Below are 21,524 nucleotides of genomic sequence, written 5' to 3'. Positions count from 1 at the left end.
CTCTTCTCTGATGAACTAATGAACTTCTGCATTTATTGTTGATGAGCTCAGCAGCTGCAGGTTCAATAATCTCTTATATTCACTGTTAAATAACTGCCCTTGACGACACGGTCAGAATGGAGGTGACAGAAATCTCAGGTGGTAATTCTGATGGTGAATTTAACACACTGATTTGTGAACAGGGCATGAACAACGAGGAGCATCCACCTCACCCCTTTTCTGAACAAGAGAGGCTACAAGGTAAAGTATCTGTACCAAGACACTCAGATCTATGGGTATGTTTGAGCAAGACGTTGTTTCCTAGATGTGAAATAGTCAATCATGAAAATGTGAAAGTTCATTTTCACATCATATTGTTCTGTATTTAAAATGTGTGTAAAATTCTGGGAAGGTAATTTGGCCGTTACCTAATGCCAGTACCAATATTATTTTATGACTGTTTTTATTTGTGCAATTGAAACTTAAAATCGTTATTAGGTTGATTTACATCTCAGCCACACTAATTCAAATATTTAGCAAAAAAGGTATTTTTCTTAACATTTGGGCTTCTCATTCACAAATAAATTGAGTATAGGTTGCAGATTTGCATGTTTCCATGTGGACGGCTAGATGACAACAGCATCTATCTATCTATCTATCTATCTATCTATCTATCTATCTATCTATCTATCTATCTATCTATCTATCTATCTATCTATCTATCTATCTATCTATCTATCTATCTATCTATCTATCTATCTATCTATCTGTTGATGTTTTGAGTGAAAATGCAACTTAAACAGCAAATATAGGTCATATAGCTATACATGTCAGTGTAGATTGAGGTCAGTATAGACACATTTAAGAATGTGTCCCGTTGCTGTGGTGAAATATAATCTGTTTAACTCCACCTTATAAGTGCATGATTATATACACACAACAATATTTTTGCACACTTATGTATTTCTTTAATTATCATATTGAGAATATACTGCCTAGTACATATTATACAAATTGCTGCTCAAATTTTGTGTCTTAATAGAGTGTTTTAATATGTATATTTTGGTATATACATATATATTCAGAGCTATAACTATATGTTTCTATATTCAGAGCTTTTTATTTATATATTATTTATTTATTTATTTATTTTTTTTTTTTTTTCTTTTTCTGTTGTATTCATAATTCTTTCCTGCTACTTTTCATTATACTTGAATGGGGTGCCTGTAACATCCAAACATATAAATACATAAATAAAGTAATCTGATTCTGACATAAATACTAATGCTATTAAGTTTGTATGTGAAACTGTTAAATGCAATTAGCTGCTATTTGTAGCAGGACTCCCTGCAAGAAGAGATCTTGTATTTCAAAGGGAGGTTCCTGGATAAATAAAAAAGATAAATAAGATAAACTTCAACAACCAAAACCAAGACTCAAGGAAACTTAATTTTATAACTAAAGTTGTTGTTCCTGCTAAACTTCAAGAGAGAATAAAGCCTCTGCACCTGTAACGTCCAGTATGATCTATAGGTAACCAGTGTCTGCACTAAAAGTTGTCAGAAATAATGCATTGTCCAAGTGTTTGCATAGGGTTGTAGTTTTGCATTTATTTAGAAAAATATCTCTAATTGTTGTCAGAGCATTAATTGCTTTCAGCCCTTTGATAAACCAATGACATATATTGCTGTATCTCCATAAATTACAGTATGTTGCTGGGTTGTTTTACAGAGAAAAAAACAGCTGATGGACGAAGTAACTTAATTATAAGCTAAAATTGTAACTTTAATACATAACAGCACATGTGTTTCTGAGAATTGGTTGTCAACCTTCCCACAAATTGTTATATTGTACCCGTACCAATAAACTGGTCACAACAGCCATAGTTCCTATTTACTTAGTGTAACAGTAAGGTTAGAGGTTAACTCTGTTAATCATCCCAGTAGGGAAATTCAGTTTTAGCATTTTACCAGCCCTAACACAGACAACACCTACCACTGGGATTAGAGATTAACATTAGCAATCAGCACATTTGGAGATGTGGGCTGCCATTTGAAGGTGTCAGGGTCCAACTCCTGATCTTCAGCCAAAGCCAATGACACGGTGGATTATAATTTGTTGAGTAAGTACAGGTTTTGACTTTGATATTCTTTTGTTTTTGTTTTTTTTGTGTTATCTCTGTCTAGTGCTCACACCCAAACCGACTCATTCAAGATGTGTCAGACTGACTGCAGGGGTCCTGGGGCTTCTCGCTGTTGTTCTGTTCATTGCTGACGTCAGTCTGGGGGTCCACTGTGAGTCCACTTACATGAACTGGCACCTTTGAGTCAGTCATTATATTGTGTTAACCTTTTAGTAATTTCCACCATTTTATACTGTAAAAAAAAAAGTCTTGTTATTTTTAAGGAACAAAACTGGCAGGTGTGGGTACCAGAAGAATACTGTAAAAAAAAAACAAAAAAAAACATCAACCCATAAACATATTTATAGAGTAACATGTCGATTTAACTGATCGGCACTAATATAGTACATTTCATATACCTTCATGGTGCCCAAAGCGCTTTACAAAGCCACCAGGCCCTACTGGGAGCAATTTAGGGTTCAGTGTCTTGTCCAAGGGAACTTCATCATGTGGACAGTTGGAGCCAGGATTCAAACCACCGACCCTTTAGTCATTGACGACCCACTCTACCAACTGAGCCACAGCCCCCTGCAAATTTAAATGTGTAAAATGTAAAGTTGTTAAATGATTACTTTTTTATTTAAAAAAATAAGCTTATAGAGTGTTATTTCAACATTATGGTCTTGCAATTTAAACACCACATTGTTTTCAATTTACAGTTTTATTTTCTCAAAACAAAAGAAATGCATCATTTCTACATACAAATCTGGTTTTGTTAACATACTCTTCCTGTAAAAACTATAGCTATATTTAATCATTACCACAAAAATCTTTTCAAATAAACAACTTTGCATTGTATTTTCACTTACAGTTTTTTATGTTGCAATTTTACAACTTTTTGGTGTTAATTCTGGGGTCATTTTTTACAGTATTTGGACACTTATCTAACTTTGAAGAGGAAATTAAATGCACAAATACGCACCATAAGTAATTTTATCTTGTGGAATAAGACTTAAGGTGATATTCATATTTTACATTGTTGTTGTCTGATGTTTGTTATTTTTGTGTCCTTGATATCATGTCACTTTTTCATGTTTAATTTACAACAATGAATAATTATCTGGTTGTATCAACTTTCACTCAGGACAAAAAGTCAGTCTTTAAACAAGTATTTAACATGATAATTACTGATATCAAATACTATGAGAATTCATATTATGAGACAAATAATACAGAGATTTTAGCAGGAAGTAACTGTTTAATGATTGTTTAGCAACTGCAACTATTATTTCAAGTCTGTGAAGTGAAGTAGGTGGTGGAAATGAAAAGAAGAAAATGACTTGCTTCATTTACGCTGAATGTCTTAAAAACTTACAGATAATAAACTCACAGATGCCCACCTCACCCTCGATGATACAGAAAGCATCGGCACAGAGCTGACTAAACTTCAAGATATGTACAAGACTGTGTTCAAAGTCATGACAGATGCTCAGAGGCAGGTGGACGCTGAGAGGAAACGTCAAACGCAAACAGACTGGGAGCTGGAGCATGAGAAAAAAAGAACCACAGAGTGTGAAAGGAAAACTCAAGAGATGCCACAGGAAATCACATCACTGAAAGACCATTTATTGTTTCTGAGTGAGAACTTTTTGACTGTTACCATTTATCAAAAATGTCTCCTGTAGAAAATATGGACATTGGTTAAAAAGAATTGAAAAAAAAAAAATCTTATTAAGTAGAATTAGAAATGAAATACAATTAGAATTTATTTTACGTAGTTCAAATGTTCTCTGAGAAATGTTTAGATCCTGTATATTTTTATCTTTACTAAATCTATAAGTAGAGTTTAAGTACTATATATAATGGTAGATCATTTTATTATTTTGCAAGAAATCAAAACATAAATAAATTTGATAAAGATGTAAAAATGTAGGAAAAAAAAAAAGTCCAAATACAAAATTACAGAAACAAGTGACTTTAAAATGAGTACAATTTATCCATTTTGTCACTCTTGATTTCTCATATTCCCATATTAACTTCTGCTCATTATTATATCATTTGTTGAATTTAAATTAATACCTGTATATGTATAAGCACAATCAGCTGGGAAATTACAATGATAGGAATCAGAGGCTTTAAAATAAGAAAAGATTTAATTTAATGGTTAAAATATCATCAACAGGTTAACAGCTTAACATTTACCTTTAGCCTGTTTTATTAAGTAAATGTTGCTTTTATTATTTACTAAGAATGATTTCATGTGTATGTTAATGCTGCAGGTGATGGGTGCAAACACTGTCCAGAGGGCTGGGTTTTTATGAATTCGATGTGTTACTACTTCAGTTCATTTAAATTCAGTCCACGTCAGCAGGGATTAACATGGTCTAAAGCCAGAGGATACTGTCAGCAACACAGAGGTGACCTGGTCATCATAGACAGCAGAGAAAAAGAGGTAACATAACAAAACATATTGAACATCCATTTTTTTATCTGTTGTTATCAAGATTAAGATCCTTTGTCAGTATACAGTACATGCACCACACACTGAAACTTAACTTCTGCTTTTAACCCATCACTGGAACATGCAGGAACACACCACACACTGCAGACCAGGAGCACCGGGCTTGCCATATCAGGCGCCCAGAATGCAACACTGCAGAAATCTAAATCTTACCAGGTGCATTTTTCTCATTTCTAGTCAAAATATCACATCACACTTAAAATAAGACATAATCAACTAAAGAGTAACTTTTCAGTGAGATATAAGAACTTATTATCAGACAATAGATCTTGAAAATCTTATTTCAAGAAATCTTACCAAGATCATTTTCACTTGTTCCATTGGCAGATTTATTTATTTATTTATTTATTTTGCTTAATTCAAGATTTTTTTTTTGCTTAATTCAAACAAAAAAATCTGCCAATAGAACAAGTGAAAATGATCTTGGTAAGATTTCTTCTTTTCTATTGTCTATCTATTGTCTAAAAATAAGTTCTTATATCTCACTGAAAAGTTACTCTTTAGGTGATTATGTCTTATTTTAAATGTGATGAGATATTTTGACTAGAAATGAGAAAAATACACTTGGTAAGATTTAGATTTTTTCCAGTGAAATGGGGTGGGGGGGTGGGGTTAAGTGCCTTCCTCAAGGGTATATTAGCCAACAACTTGTTCTGCCAGTCCATGAAATCAAACCAGCGACCCTTTGGTCACAAGCTGACTTAAAAAAAAAAAAAAAAATTCTTAATGGTTTATTTTTCTTTCTTTCTTTAGAATTCAATTGTTTCCCACCTGAGAGGAAAACTAGTGGGTGGATTGAAAGAGCTTCTTAATAATCCCAGATCCACTTTTTCGTTCTGGATTGGACTGAGACGAACAGGGGCAAACAACGATGGCACCTGGAAATGGGTGAATCAGACAGTACTGGATGAAGGGTAAGAGTTTCAGACACAACCCAAAAAAAATATACCAGTGGTTGAAACTGACAGGCATGATGTCTTAACGGTTGGGTTTTCACAGCAGTAAGCTCTTAGCATCTTCTAAAAACACCAATCCCACTGATGAAAGTCATGTTTTACCCATCCTCCATCGGGTGCAGGGGTATTGTTGTACCGTGCGGCATCCATCTGTACGTCTGTCCATCGCTGTCAGTGTGATTACTCTTAATCAAATAGCCTGATCTCCTTCACGTGTGATATTTAGGAACAACTTGGGAGGCTCTTTGGACCTTGACCTTCATCTTCATGTCAGGCGCTGACCTACATTTTTCAGGTCTTTCTGGGTCAGTGCATGGTCACAGGGGCAGATAGAAGTTAGAACAGATAAGGTAAGGGGATAGTGATACTGGCTCAATAAGGGTAAAGGTGCATTCGTTGACAAAAGGGTGGATGACGACAATGCTGAATGTTCAGTGTTGATCTTGGTATTAAATGAATCAAAAAGATTTAAACTTGTGACCAATTCCTTTACGCTTCAATACAACTATGGCTGCAATTAATGATTTCTTTCATTGTCTATTAATCTATAGATTATTTTCTTAACCCATAAGGACCCAATGTGACATTTATGTCAGTTCCCAAATAAATTTTTCTCTATATTTAACTGTCCTCAAGTGATTTATCACCATTTATTGTAACATTATCTTCTATATTTAGTGTTTTTTTCAGTGAAAATCTGGTATTTTCCTACATTTAATTTACTAATCATGTAGATGTTCATAAAAGCACAGAGTAAAATTGAGGATTATTATATCAAAAAAAAAGAGAAAACTGAAGAAAAAGTGACTTTTTCAGCAAAATATATTATTAGCTGAACATAATCCAAGTGTGTCCATCCACTGTCATTGATCCAACTCCATGGGTTTTACTGGTGAATCAATGTTGTAGAAGATGACAGTGTTTCTACGTTCACTTCGGAGCTTCTGAACGTTCATATTTGATGACCATGAAAAGAGGACAAACTCATTTTACACCAGTTATTTACATGCATTAGTAGGATTTGTGGATCAACAGGGATTAAACAGTTTATATCAGTAGATGATTTTAGTAGATGGTGGATGTTTGGGTCTTCATGGGTTAATTAATTAAATTTTTGTTTTTATTATTTTATTAAATGTTGAAGAAGTGTTTTTTTCAAAGCTCAAGATAAAGTTCTCAAATGTCTTGTTTCATCCACATCCCAGTGATATTTAGTTTATTGTCAAAGTGCAGAAAAAAAACCCCGAAAATATCAGTAAAAATAGCTGTGGGTTATTTTAATTGTCTGTTGACATGTAGAAGAGGAGCTTTAAGCTTTGAGGAAAAGATTTCTTTATTTGCATTTCCATAGGAAGAAGAGCTGAGGAGCAAGTAGTTTTTTATCATGTCTCTTTTGCATTTTTATTTCCTTATTAATTTTTTGCGATTTGAAGGCAAATAGTTGTCACATGAATTAGCATCCCATGATGCACCAAGGTTTTAAACTCGAGCACATGTGTTTTGTATCATGCCCTGATGAAGCCTCTGTGTAGCTGAAACATTTTGGTGATGGTGTCCTTGTAGGTAATGAATTACTTTTACTTTTGTACCAGGGTGCCTCAGACTTTTTGTGGCCATTGTATTTTGCAGTATTTACTTTTTGAACACTGATTATTGATTCTATGCTGAAATATTATTGGACCAATGCTCTGACACACACTCATATATTACTGGAAGCAACCCAGAAAAAAGCTATGAAATAAAGAGAATAAACCCCTGCTTTAAGTATACATATGTCTTCTTTTGATCCAGTGAACTACTCAGAACTTTTTTTTCCACAGACCTGTTCTTTCTCAATTTGACCTCAGTCTGAACAATGGATTCGAATTCATTTAAATTTTATGTCACTTTAAATAGAGATTTGTCCCAACTCTGTATTGGAAAGAATCATTCATATGCCATAAAGTTGTCCATACATGAATACAGCAACAAAATGAATCCACAATATCCTAATAAAGCACTGAAAGGGACCTGTTTACCTCACTATGACTAGTCCACAGTCTGGATGTGTTACTTCACATGGGGAAGTAGAATTTGATCCTGTGCAAATAGAACCACTATCATGAGCTGCAAACCACAATTTTTTCACTTCTCTTCTCAGTTGATTCATTTTACTGCGTGTTTTTCTGTATTTATTATTGATGAGTTCAGCAACTGCAGGTTGAACTTTTAACCAAAGAAAAAAAACTGTTCTCATGTGCTCTTATATGACTGACCTCAGCTAAATCATAACTGATTTTTTTCCAAGCTAAAATCATACATTTGCTTCTTACTGTACATTTGGCAATTAGCATATTTCTCCCAAATAAAAGTCGACAAAATACTGTTTGTAAAAAAACACCCTAAAGCCATCACATTTGGCTATAAAAGCAAATGACGAGGTTTTTTCATCTGTGTTTTGATTTATGGAGAAGAAATGATTAATGATGATGATTAATGATTAATTAAATAACAATAATCGATTGTTGCAGCTCTATCTCATTGATAAATTTCAATATCGTAAATCACTTGCTCAGTAGAATGAAATAACTGAGAGAAGAGCAGATTGCAGACTGAAAGAAAGCAAACTGCATGTTTCATTGGACTAATATTTGCTCTCTTTGCACCAGGTACTGGAGTATGGGGGAGCCACGTGTTACTTTCTCAGAGCAATGTGTCGTTCTTTATCCCAACGAAAACTTCTTCCAAGCTTGGATTGATCGTAGATGCAACGATGAATATAATTGGATTTGTGAGAAAACCCCAATTATTAGCCGCTAGCGATGGTGTTTCTGAACTGCATTTAATTTTTGAATGAACTTTTCTCCATTACAACTCTTCCTAATTGTTTCATTATTGTACTTTTACTAACCCAATCACACTTTAAACTGGACTAACTGTTGTTAATCAAGAGGGAACCTCAATAAATGACCAAAAAATTACTTGTGTACTCTGAGATATTTTTTTTTTTTATTGCACTATCATTTATTTAACCCGAAATCAGAAGTGGCTGGTTCAATGAGTCCAGAGCTGAACCCCACTGATAATATTTAAGATGTGATAGAGAAGACCTAACACAGTGTTCTAACTCCTATTACAACAAGATCTTGGTAAAAAATTCACATGAAGAGAGTCATCTTCATGGCTCTAAGGCGTTATCACAGTGGCCTTTGCTGCATATCATCCCTGTTTTCCCTCTAACTTATGCATTATCTCCGATAAGAGCATAAAATACTTCTATCTTAAATAAAAAAAGAAAACTTGATTCAAATGTGGACAAAAATAAATGTTGTGACATTGCATCCGAGTTGTGGTATAAATGCCACCAAACAAAATTTGGCATGTGTGACTTTTTTTTTTTGGCTGAGCAAGGTATACTAACAGTCAATAGAAACTTTGAGGTAGAAATGTCTGCATATTTCTACTTGTAGGGGGGTTGTAATTATTCATTGTGGATTTATTGATGACTTAGTGCTCAGGTAGTTGAGATAATGATGAGTTGTGAAGTTGTCACGGTTCATTGCACATGAGTTGGTCTCTTTGCAAAAGTGGACCAAATACACACTGAGCAACACTCTGTGGGAATCTGCACAATTTGAGGATCGGTTTTGAAGGCCTATATAAAGGCCACCATTGTTAGTCCAGTGAACGGCATCATGCCACATCTATCACGTGAACGTCGTCTCCGGGCACTGGGTATGGTGGAGGCCGGTTTGAGCTACAGTGATGTAGCCAGGCGTATGGGCTGTTCCCAACCCACAATCAGAAACCTGGTTGAACGCCACAACACCGCAGGCTCTGCTGACGATAGACCGCGTCCAGGGAGAGAGAGAGTGACAACTCCCAACCAGGACCGCTACTGTTGTGACTTTGTGTTTGGCAGGTGCCATTTTCTTTTGTTAAGTTTTTTGTTTTGAAATTATTCTTGAAAATTTAGATTTTTGTTTCTGTATGCCAATATCCTAAACAAATGATTCATATGAAAAAAAATCCAGTTTTGGGTTTCAAAATAAAAATTTTGTCGAAAAATATGGCCTCAAAGTTTTCATTGCCTGTGAGTATGTTTAAGTGTGTACATTAAAGTATGTAAAGGGACAAACACACAGCAGGCACATATTTAAAGAAATATATCAAAGTAAAAAAGATATCAAAGAAAAAAGTGTTCAAATGCAATTTTTTGGATCTCAAATATTTTTTCACATTCAAACACTTTTTTTCTTTGATTGAGAAGTGCTTTTTATTATTGAAGTGAAGTGTTTTTTTGACAGAAATTTTTTTTTTTTAATTGAATTTTTTTTTTTTTTTTTTTTTTTTGTTAAAGCAATAAACAAACAAATCTACCTTCATAAAGGGCAAGGGTGCAAGCCTAAGCTGAACCCTCTGATCATTCATCTATCACTGCCAAAGCTACAATGGTGGAAAAAAGTTTTTGGACACCCCATGCATTTGTTATAAATGCATTAGGAATCACCCTGAAGTCACTGAACTCTGCCAAGTATTGTGTTATTCTCTAAACTCACATGGTCTCTTCTGCATCTCCACTGTTCTATCAAGGTCAAAACTGGATGTTTCACCAAGATAATGAAACACATCCATCCAAGAATTGAACTGAATTACTTTTGTATTTTTTTTGTTGGGAATAAAAAAAAAAACATCAATTGCATTTGTTTGTGTCTGTCTGATGCAGCCACACCTTTTGAAATGCAAAAAAGATTTTTCCGCAAATATTGCATGATAAGTTTTGAGATTGTGTAAAATTGTATAGGTATGGAACTATTTTCCACTACTCTACATGAGGTCTTTACTGTGACAAACCTTTGTCAGTCATTACAACGCACAGTAAAAGCCTATATACCAGTTTAAAATTTACAGAGGCAAATTTCTCAACAAAAAATGAATTACGTTTAATTAGTTCATTATTTAAATATATTTGATTCAGCTTAATACCAGTACTGACGTGGGTTCCCTCCAGGTACTCCAACTTCCTCTCACAGTCCAAAATCCTGCATCATAATGGATAAAATGGTCACCTCTAAATTGTAAATAGATGTGAATGTGAAGATAAATGGTTGTCTTTATATGTCAACCTTACCATGAACTGGTGACACATCCAGGGTGTACAAACCTCCAGTCCTGTGTGACATTTAAGAGGTTTATACATTTCTGGAAAGAGAATCAATAAAAGAATTTATTTGATCTATTTTACCGAATTAGTGTTATTTTTATTTGTTGATTAAGTATATATTCAACCAGTGTCACTTTTTCCACTTTTACAGTGTAAATGGTGTAAGTAGGCTATTTAACCTTCTAACATTAGGGAAAGGCATTCGTGTCCAGACCAGGGTCCAAAAACACACAGACACTGGGTGACTGGTCTAAGCAGTGGACAAACAGATCAATAGGAATCACCTGCAGCCGGGAAATGGAGATCTCAGAGTCGCTGTCAGAACATGAAGACGAGACGCCAGTTAAACCAATGACTTCAAAGGATTTTAACACAGGTGGACATTCACGCTCTCACCGTCACACATTTCGACAAGGTATAAGTCAATTAAAAAACTATTTTATTATTTTGACCTTTGTCCTTTTTGTGGAGCAGTTTATCTGTCACTCTAACTTCTCACCGTTAACTTTTTCTGGATTTTTGATGTCACCACTACATGTATTTCAAATACACAATGGAATTTACCAGCATATCTGACAGTGGAGACTTTATTTCAGGTAATCGGGTTGTGTTTACAGGAGGAGGCGGACCTGCGTTACCACACCAGCGGCTGGTTTTACTGAGTCTGGGCCTCCTGAACGCTGCTCTGCTCATTGCTGCTCTTGTGATTGGGATTTACTGTAAGTATTAGAGGGAAACAAACAGCTGAATTCTTGCAGTATTTGATGTACAGTGCCAGGTCTGTGGAAAACAATAGTCACCTACTGTTGATAAATGAACTGGACAGTAGAAAAATTTAACCCAGTCTGAAGAAACTATATACTTTTCAATTCCTAGCTCTAGTTTTGTATGAGTTACATTTTCATAACTGAGAGTTGCATCACACCCTCAAAACCAGTAAAAATCAGTCAAATGCTATTTATATTGACATACAATAAAAATGTATTGCCTGATACTCAATATGTACGGCAACTCATTTGGGCCATTTTTGATTTAAAAAAAAAAAAGTATAAATTTGACTTGGGGCAGGGTAATATTTGAGGAAAAAAACCCTCACATTTTCAACATTAAAATCATGAATTCATGACAAAAAACTTGAATATTTTCTGAAAATAAAATTTTAGAGTTACAAGAAAAAATCCACAAACTTACATGAATAAAGTCACAAACTCACAAGTCATAAATATTTTTAGTATGTCATTCACACATATACCTTTTTTTTAGGGAAATTTATCTTTTTTCCTCCTTGGAAATCAGAATCAAAAATTCATTTTTAACCTGAAAAGAAATAAATATTTGATATGTGTAGTTAGTTATTAAATGAGTTTGTCGTGATAATTATGAACTGATATGTAAGTTTTAATCATAATAACCTTGTTGGTCATGGTCCAGCTCTGATTCATACAATACTTTTATACATATGTTTATCTAAACCAAAACAATAGAAAAAAAACTAGTGGTAAAAACCTCACTGACTGATTTTACACATTTGTTTGCCCAGGTTCCAAAGCTCCAGATTACCTCCAGATGTCTCATTCTGCTATTGCACCACTCATCATTGAGAGGAACTTTCTCCGCAACCACACTAATCTGATCAGAGCCAAAGTGATGGATAAGGCAGCATTAGTGCGAGAACGTTCTAACACCGCACAGTTACAGGTACAGGTGAAGCAGGAGATGGCCTTATCCGACAGGCGTCAGGGTCACATCGAGGTGCTACAAAAAGAGAGGTCAAATCTGCAGGTTAACAAAACTTCTTTAGGTGAGGAAGACTTTCAATCTTCGACAACAATCTGCACAGAAAAGAGCCTGTCACAAGAAATGTTTATTTATAATCAATCTCCTATTGCAACAGAGAGAAGTTGTGGTAGATGCCAACCAGGATGGGTTTTCTCCAAATCGTCCTGCTATTTTTATTCTTACTCTGAGTCCAGCCAAAAGAAGAACTGGCAGGACAGTAGAGCAGACTGTATCAGCCGAGGTGGTGACCTGCTCATCATCAACAGCACGCAGGAGCAGGTGGGTCGACACATGCACAAATACCTATTTTATCCATTAAGTCCACACCTGACCTAACAGGCAATGAAGAGCATTGTTTAGGATCTGCATTTGTACAATATTATACAAGATTTTTTCCTGGCTGATAATGATTATTAGTGACATTGTTATTTAGGACCTACATTTGCAGCAAAAATGTCAATCTGGAGGGTCAGGTTTACAATTACTCCAAAATAAAACTAAAACACGTTTAAGCACAAATACATGGAAATAACATTTGATCCGTATTTATTCACACTGAACTGGATGGATTTGCACATTTCTGAGTTCACTACACATTTTGAAAATGAATTTTGTGCATCTGATATTGAAGACTTAACTTATGATCAGTAGTTGATTTAGACCTAGTTTTACATGAATTTAACCAAAGTTCCACCAACAAATTAAATGTGCCCATGGTTGGGTTTAAATTGTTCATTAATCTGTTTTAATAAAAGTATAAGCTTCCTTTTTTTTTTTTTTTTTTTTTTTTTTTTTACTTTGCCTGAATCAGAATCAGATCTCTTTATTGTCATTCAGGCAAATTACATCAAAGATGCACCTCAGAATGAAATGACAATGCAGGGTCAACACTAAAAACACATAGTTAAAAAAATAAAAAAAAACAAAAACAAGAAAAACATTAAAGCTGCAAGCAGCATTGGGCGGGACCTTGCACCGGGCGTTCCGCCTCCCCCGCGGTCCGCCTCCCGTGACCGTCGACACCTCAGCTCCACTCATACCTCTCCGTCCCCATACCAGTTCCCACCCTTTAGTGTCTGTCCTCCTTACATCTCTACAGAACACCAGCTACCCTCTGCTGAAACCACCATCACCTTTAAAATGAGACTTTTATTTTGGAAACCCTACTGTGTGTATGTGCATTTGTTTTGTATGTGAGAGAAAGAATCAGTTTGATAAATGAATTGAAACTGTATGAATAAGTGAGTATAAAAGTGATGATTTACCACATTTAAGGCTATTATTTTGGAAAAACCCTATTGTGTGAGCATGTGTGTCTGTGAGAAAGAGTACTTTTGAATGAAGAAACATTGTACAAACAGTTGAGCGTTTGGTCATAAAAATGAAAAGAAGTTATGTAATAGACATTTTGTATTATTCTTAATTGGGGTTTTATTTTGAAAAAATGTACTCTGTGTACTTTTGAATGTGTGCAAAATTTCCAATATCCCCAATACAAAGCAGCAAAACCTGTTTTAAAATTAAAAAAAAAAAAAAAAAAAAATTGGTTTGTCTGGGACTTGAACCGGGGTCCTCTTATTCAGTAGGCAACAACTACACTACAGACAGACACTTACAAGTGTGCACCAGGATGAGTTTTATAGGGACTTTGTCATTGTGAAAAGTGAAACTAAAAATACTCTTCAAAAAATCACCATTATTCCATAACCGTAGGTCGTATCTGAAAAATTCTTTCACTTTTGGATTCTGCAGACTTGTGGGAATTTAATGAGGTATAACTTTTTTGTCAAAAGTCTGAAATGAATAAGCAGTAATTGCAGAAACGTAGAGTAACTTTCAAAGGCACATTGCCAACTTCCTGTTGGAGTTAGCTCATGAGTGTCAGTGTATGATTTGTCGGGCTCAATCAGACCAACATTTTGGCATTTGTTTCATGTTTCTGTGACATTCCTACTAGCCGCTAGGGCAGATTTTGTGTTTTTTAGTACAAAGGTGGCGCTACAGAGTCAATTTTGGCACCCAAGGGGTTAATTTTGATATTGAATCAAAGTGTTCACCAGCCATGACATACATGGCAAATTTGGTGAGTTTTGGAGCATGTTAAGGGGGTCAAATGGCAGTCTAAAGTAGAAAAAGTATGAAAATAAACAAATTGTTATAAATCAATAACCATACATCCTATCTCAAAAATTTCTGCATGTGAGATGTATACGATTATTGCTCAATTATACATCATTGAAATGTAAAATTAAAGAAATTTTTATTAGAACTATTTACACATTAAGAAGTTTATCTTTTTTGTATCGAATCAATATTTTTGTTTAGTTTTTAATTAATTCCATTTTGTTTAGCATTCGGATCTACTCATTAAGTGGATAACTATTAAGGGCGTCATTTAATTAACATTTATTCAATACCAAACAGAGTGAAGTTTAATTAATAATATTGCTTGTAATGTGTTGCCTTAATTTTATTGAGTAGATAGGGGGTATCTATTTTTACCTCCGCCAAGGAGGTTATGTTTTTGCCAGGGTTTGTTTGTCTGTCTGTCTGTCGGTCCGTTAGTGTGCAACATAACGCAAAAAGTTATGGACAGATTTGGATGAAATTTTCAGGGTTTGTTGGAAATGGGATAAGGAAGAAATGATTAAATTTTGGTGGTGATCGGGGGTGGGGGGGCCCACGGGGGGGCCCATTTCCAACAAACCCTGAAAATTTCATCAAAATCTGTCCGTAACTTTTTGAGTTATGTTGCACACTAACGGACAGACAAACAGACAGACAGACAGACAAACAAACCCTGGCAAAAACATAACCTCCTTGGCGTGGGGGGGCCCACGGGGGGGGGGGGCCACTGACCAGCCTTGGCGGAGGTCTGCGCTCTCCGAATGCTTCTAGTTTTACACTGTGGGGCGTAAATACAAGAGAAAGAATAGGAGAGAAAAGGAGGAGCAGAGAAGAGCTCAGTGTATCCTGATGAGTCTCCCAGCAGTCTAAGCCTACAGCAGCAGAACGAAGAGCAGTCTGAGCTTCCCTAACTATAGGATTCATCAAAAAGGAATGTTTTTAACCTACTCTTAAGCATAGAGATGGTGTCTGCTTCCCAGACCAAGGCAGGGAAGTGGTTCCACAATAGTGGAGCTTGATAGCTGAAGGCTCTAGTTCCTGTCCTACTTCTGGAGATCCTAGGAACCCCCAGTGTACCTGCATGGTGGCAGTGTAGTGCTCTAGATTAGGGGTCCCCAACCCCCAGTCCCATTTGGTACCAGGCCGCAAAGAAAAAAAAAATGTGGATAATAATAAAGCAATTTTTTCCATTAGTCTTGCAGAGATTTTATTTTGAAAACGACAGTTTCCACCCTTACCTCACAACCGCTCTTGACTCTGGTGCGCCATTTCATGAAGCAGTTGTAACACAAGCTAAAGAAATGAGCCAAAAACAAAATTCACTGGAGAACTTTTTCGGGAAGAAACAAGGAAACGATGGGGTTGCAGAAGGGTGACTGCCTGCAAACAGAAAGCTGCATTTAGAAGGTAATATCAGGATTCCTGCCTAAGTTACAGGTTCATCGCAAAAGGTGACAAAAGCACCTCAATCCATGTTTGAGACAACTTCAAACCTCTGTGCATTCTGGATTCAAGTCAAAGCAGAATATGCAGATATCGCCACAAAAGCTCTGAAAGTCCCTCTCCCGTTTCCAACCTCATATCTTTGTGGGGCTGGGTTTTCTGTGATGACAGTTACCAAAACAAGAATCCAGAGAAGACTGAATATACTTGGACTGTGTGTCTCCATCAGCTCCAGATAGGACCATCTAGTTGCAGGGAAACAAGTCCAGGGTTCCGGCTGATTCTGCAATAGGGTGAGTTGATATTCTACTGTAGAATCATTGGAATTGCCTGATATACAGTGAAAGTGTTTCAGATCACATGCTCAGAATTGACAATGGTTTTTGTTATTGGAACCCCCGCACCTCTACCCGGTCCACGGAAAATTTTCATGCATGAAACCGGTCCGTAGTACAAAATAGGTTGGGGACCACTGCTCTAGATGGATTGGATGGAACTAAGAGCTCTTTCAGATCAGTAGGTGGTAGAGTTGATAGTAAATGCATGTTTACATTCCTTTTTCCAGCTGTTTGCTGTATAATTTGAATCTGGTGAACTGTCAAGATGGACCCATTTTTTCATGTTTTAGTCAATCTGTTCTGCTGTATTATTGTATCTATGTCGTTAAAATGAAAAAATGTCCAACAAATAGAATTTAAAAAAAAAAAAAGAAATGGTGAGAGGTTGTCACTTGATGAGTTCAGTACAGTGGCCCTGAAGGGCAAACCACAAATTACAAACAAGAAAAAGGTCCTACTGCATTAGTATGACCTGCATCAAATTAATTCCTGATTATTTCTTCAGTGATAGCCATATTTAAATATAAACTTATGGTTTTCCCACTTGTCAGACAATCCAATCAGCATCCAGATCCTGGTCATGGCAGGTACCTAACTTTTCCAGTAGGACCTTTTTCTTGTTTGTGTGATTTTCTTTTTCTTGTGTTTTTTTTCTCCCCTTCTCTCTTTTGGCCTTTCTTATTTTTGTTTGCTTTGTGATTCTCGTTGTGGTTTGCCCTTCAAGACCACTGTAGTTCAGGGTGTGGCGGCAAGAAAAACCAAACTGTTACAACTCAACATTTTTTCCATCCAATCAGCACCAAACTTAAGACAAAATAAGATAAGACCATATTTATCCCACTGTGGGGAAATTCCACAGTTAACAGCAGCAACAAACAATTGCAGATAAAAAAAGACAGGTAGACTTTGTGGTACAACAGCTGCACAGTGGCGGAGAAAAAAAATGCACTATGGAGCACGTCTGTGGCTGCTGTCTTTCCTGCATCGAGGACCTTTACATCATCATGTGCAGGAAAAAAGCCCAAAGCATCATGGACGATACCATCCACCCTGCACATGGACTTTTCACATTTCTCCCATCAGAGAGGAGGCTGCGGCACATTCAAGCACAGATTCAAGCACAAATATCAGTAATATAATGAGAGATAAATACATATATAAATATAAGTAGATCAACATCACCCGTCGACCCATGAATCCACTGTTAAACTAAATTCAGATCCTGAATTCCAACCAGTTTCCATATTGATAATTTTGCTTTAAATGCTCAGTGACTGAAGGCTGATTGATATTGTTCTAAAGCTGCAGCGGTAACATCCAGTATCATGTTCATGCATTATAAATATAACAATACAAAAAACACACACACAATCACAGTTTTCCACTTTATTTTTGGACGTTACTATGGCAGAATGCCAGTACAGTTTGATTCTAAAGCAAAACCATGTTCAAACTATAAATAAAACCTTCCATTACTATCACATTCTTTAAAAAAAAAAAAAAAAAAATGCATCAAACACCAACATGTTTATATCACTGCAGATAACTGTTACATGAGTAACATGTCATTTACCTGCTTCTATAATTAACATACATAAATTCATTTAGTCAAATTATAAATATTTCATGGATTTGTTTTGCCAAATTTTCACAGTGAAATATTGAGCTTATTCGTTTGGCCTGTGGTCACTTTTTAATCATTTTATTTAACCCTGTAACTTGTGACATGTCTGTGGTGATTGTCCTGAATGTATGATTCATTTTAAATACTCATAATTCAACCGTTTGGAAATTTTTAACTATTGCGCAAACGAGCTGATAGAGTAGACCTTGTTCTTTCCATAGACATCTGAGCATGCTCACTTCACCCCCCACCGCCTGTAGATTGGGGGGGGGGGGGGGTAAAATACAGCACAGTGAGTGAGACTCCAAACATGATGGGAACGTTCCTCAATAAACACCATGAGTGAATTGCATTCAGTCCCAGATCATTAGACTCTCCACCCAAATTCACAGCCTCTGGCCCGTCGTTTCTCTCCATGAATCCATAATCAAAACTGAGTTCTTAAATTCAGCTCCTTCAATGTAACATGTTCCTTAAAGTATGCAAACAATAGCTTCAATTCATACTGGGCCACCCATTCCGAAACATCATGCCTCACAACTGAGAAGTTATCAGTTGTGTGAAAATATAGGATGTCCCCAAAAAAAAAAAAAAAAGACATTTGAGATGTCCATACTGGACTGACAATATGGTCAGGAGAACTGATACTAAATAGGATTTATTTTGGACAAAATGTTTTATTTTACAAATCTCAAACAAAAAATTCTGGGGGATGGTAATTTTATAATGTTCCAAAGTTATTACAAATGTTCAGTGTGTGCGCCACTTGTGACGCAGAACACGTCAAGTCTGTAGTGGAGTTCCTGCCACACTCGCTGCAGCATGTCCTGTGTAACATTCTCCAGAGCCTCAGTGATTCTCCTCTTGAGTTCCTCGACACATGGGGGAAGTGTTGGGATTCATGCTGCAGATTCACTTTTGACTGAGTTTGGGCACACTTCAGTGCACAGATCGCCTTTTCTGTTGCAGTAAACGGCATGTCTATTCCTGAAAGCAGAACAATAAAAATGATTACACTTTGAGCAAAAAGAGCAAGCAAATTGTAAAAAAAAAAAAATTATAAGGTGATGAAAGAATTTCAAATTTTTTGGGACACCCTGTATATCAGCGAATTAATAAGCATGAACTCTTCACACAAAAAAACATAAGAGATAGATTACAAGCCATTTCTTGACAGCGAGCACTGTGGGTGTCTTTAGTGTGCAACACTATTTTGGGAGAATCTTTGGAGAATTCTGTTTGAAAGTCATCTTTTTCAACTAAACAAAACCTGCAGCAGTACCTTGCACTGATAGATTCCAGACCAAACAAGCTATGTAAGCCTAAATTTTGATAATTTGTATTCTGAATTAAGAACTGTAAAAGGATTCTCAAACTCAACAAATCATGCTTCAACTTTCTTGCACATTTCAGTTTCTCTTTCATTACTAAATACATGCTTAATGACAGTTTCTTTAGCATGCTGCTGAATATCTTCAACAATCTCCTCCACTGAATTCACTACACTTTGGCCTACACCTGCTGCCATTAGGTCAGAAATTACAGCTGCACAACTATTTACACAGTCTGCTGAAGATAATACCAAATCAGCCTCTTAATTTTCAGGCACCACATCAACATCAGCACCATTACTTGTTGCCAAGAACACTAACAAGGTGAAAAGTCACCTTCTGCTGAACCAAATGTTGTAAATGGTTGTTTGCAGAAAAGTGAAAAACTTGGTCGGGGAGGAACTGTACAATGTACCAAAGACATAATGGGCCTTAACGAGTTCGTCAAATAGCTCCCACCAAACCTGTCACCTTACATGGAAGTGCATGCTTGTCAGTCACAATGAAGAAGGTTTGAATGCTGCTTCTTGTCGGTCCCTGATCCAGAAAGTAAGGCTGCCTGCTTCGGGTGATGTTGTCTAGATGCTACTGCACACTGGCTCCAGCCTACAAGAACACATTCAACAGCAGGATTTAGTGACCGTCTTATGACAACAGATCAGATCACTTCACTGTGCATTGAAAAGCAGGTGATGGAAAGAAAATTTTAAACAACTTTCCAACATACCTTTAGGAATTTTATGAGGTTATTGATAGCTTGAGATGTAGACATCTTTCCTGCTCTCTTCCGTCCTTGTGCAGATGGGGGGTAGCAAATGTAGTGGCAGCAAAATAGCAGACATGTCACTGTCCCAGCCTACAGAAAAACACATCTGATTAACATTATGCCATAAATACACTGAATTGGCACCATTACCAATATAACCAACAATGAGGATTAAAACAGTCATACCATTCTCCACTTCAGCTGCAGACTCAGCATCGTACATTAACTCCAAGAGCTCTGTGGTGGCTTTCCTTCACAACTTTTGTTTTAAAAACTGGCGGGCTACCTCTCCAAGAATTTGTTGGCAGTGACCACACCAAACAGAAGTCTGAAGTCTTGTTCTATCTGTAATTCAAAAACAGAACATAGAAAGGAGTGATGAGTGACACTGCATGCTGCATGGAGGATTTCAGTGATTTAACAAATGAAGATGTCTTACCAGTCCTTGTGTGTCCAGAAACCATGGGAACACTGAGAAGATATCTGCTGCATTCGTTTCATCCTTGACCATTGAATGATGATTAATGAAGGTAGCTTTCATCTTCTAACGGATGGTCTCTTCATCAGCAGAATGTCTCAAAACAAATAGCTGCGTCCGCATCCTCATCTGATAACACCGTCAGCAGTGAGGGGTCTGGACTGACCATGGCCTGGCCCACCAATTAAAGAAGAAACACAATTTGTTGACTTCTGCCTACATTTTTTTTTCCATACAAATGCAGAACAGAAACTGACTAACCCATGCGGTCAATTTCACAGGAAACACCGCACATGCAATCACTTAATTTATGCAAAAAAAGTTAAATCTTATATGTAGTCAGTATTGTCAGTAGTGTAGTCTGTGCATGGATGAGTTAAAGTGATGGATGTGCAATTAAAGAAATAGGTGAACAAACTAACAGGTGGTGCTGGTACAGTGAGGCTGTGAGCGAGAGCGCTGACTTCTGCCACTGCTGAGTTTTAAATGCTTTGGCCACACCCACAACCAGGAAGGGCAGGAAGAGCCCAAGCCACCTGATTGGTCACCTGTAAGGAGGAGGAAGTGGAGAGAGAGAACAGGTAAGAGAAAACCAGGAGTAAACCCAACACTGGGGTTGTCACACCCGCCTTCTTAAGATGGTAGACCGGATGGATTTGCCATATGAGTAAGTACACCAACCCCAGTCTAAACAATCTACAACAACATTACATCGGTCACATTATGTACAGTGAAATGCGCTGACACTTACCCAAACTATTTCCTAGTCCTCCGTAACCTGGTGTCAAGGGAAGCATATTTCAGGGAACTGGAGAACAGCAGGAAGGAGGGGGACAGCAACAACACCACTATTGAGACAGAAGAGGAGATGGGAAAAAAAAAAAAAAAAAGAGCAAACACTTGGCGATAGACTGACT

The 21,524-nt window shown here is 36.5% G+C and overlaps 1 protein-coding gene across 2 annotated transcripts; it reads left to right on the top strand.

Moving 5' to 3' along the window:
- LOC115413284 (C-type lectin domain family 4 member M-like) lies at positions 1 to 9,020 on the top strand. Of its 2 annotated transcripts, XM_030126026.1 has the most exons (7): positions 1 to 60; positions 183 to 240; positions 2,166 to 2,273; positions 3,479 to 3,739; positions 4,381 to 4,553; positions 5,376 to 5,536; positions 8,227 to 9,020. In XM_030126026.1, the coding sequence occupies exons 2-7, from the start codon at positions 186 to 188 to the stop codon at positions 8,375 to 8,377; spliced, it is 909 nt and encodes a 302-aa protein (XP_029981886.1). In that variant the 5' UTR covers positions 1 to 60; positions 183 to 185; the 3' UTR covers positions 8,378 to 9,020. The 2 variants fall into 2 exon arrangements, with proteins under 2 accessions (XP_029981886.1, XP_029981885.1); XM_030126025.1 differs by lacking the exon at positions 1 to 60 and having other exon boundaries at positions 69 to 240; positions 8,227 to 9,019.
- The last annotated feature ends 12,504 nt before the right edge of the window (positions 9,021 to 21,524 follow it).

Source organism: Sphaeramia orbicularis, chromosome 22 (genome assembly GCF_902148855.1).
Source record: "Sphaeramia orbicularis chromosome 22, fSphaOr1.1, whole genome shotgun sequence".
NCBI classification, from domain to species: domain Eukaryota; kingdom Metazoa; phylum Chordata; class Actinopteri; order Kurtiformes; family Apogonidae; genus Sphaeramia; species Sphaeramia orbicularis.
Note: the sequence above shows the minus strand (reverse complement) of the source record. Positions and strands in the feature narration are given on the sequence as shown.

Coding starts and splice junctions, on each gene's coding strand:
- LOC115413284 (XM_030126025.1), top strand. CDS start 117: ATGGAGGTGACAGAAATCTCAGGTGGTAATTCTGATGGTGAATTTAAC. Junction 4,554..5,375: donor TAGACAGCAGAGAAAAAGAG/GTAACATAACAA, acceptor TTCTTTCTTTAG/AATTCAATTGTTTCCCACCT. Junction 5,537..8,226: donor CAGACAGTACTGGATGAAGG/GTAAGAGTTTCA, acceptor TCTTTGCACCAG/GTACTGGAGTATGGGGGAGC.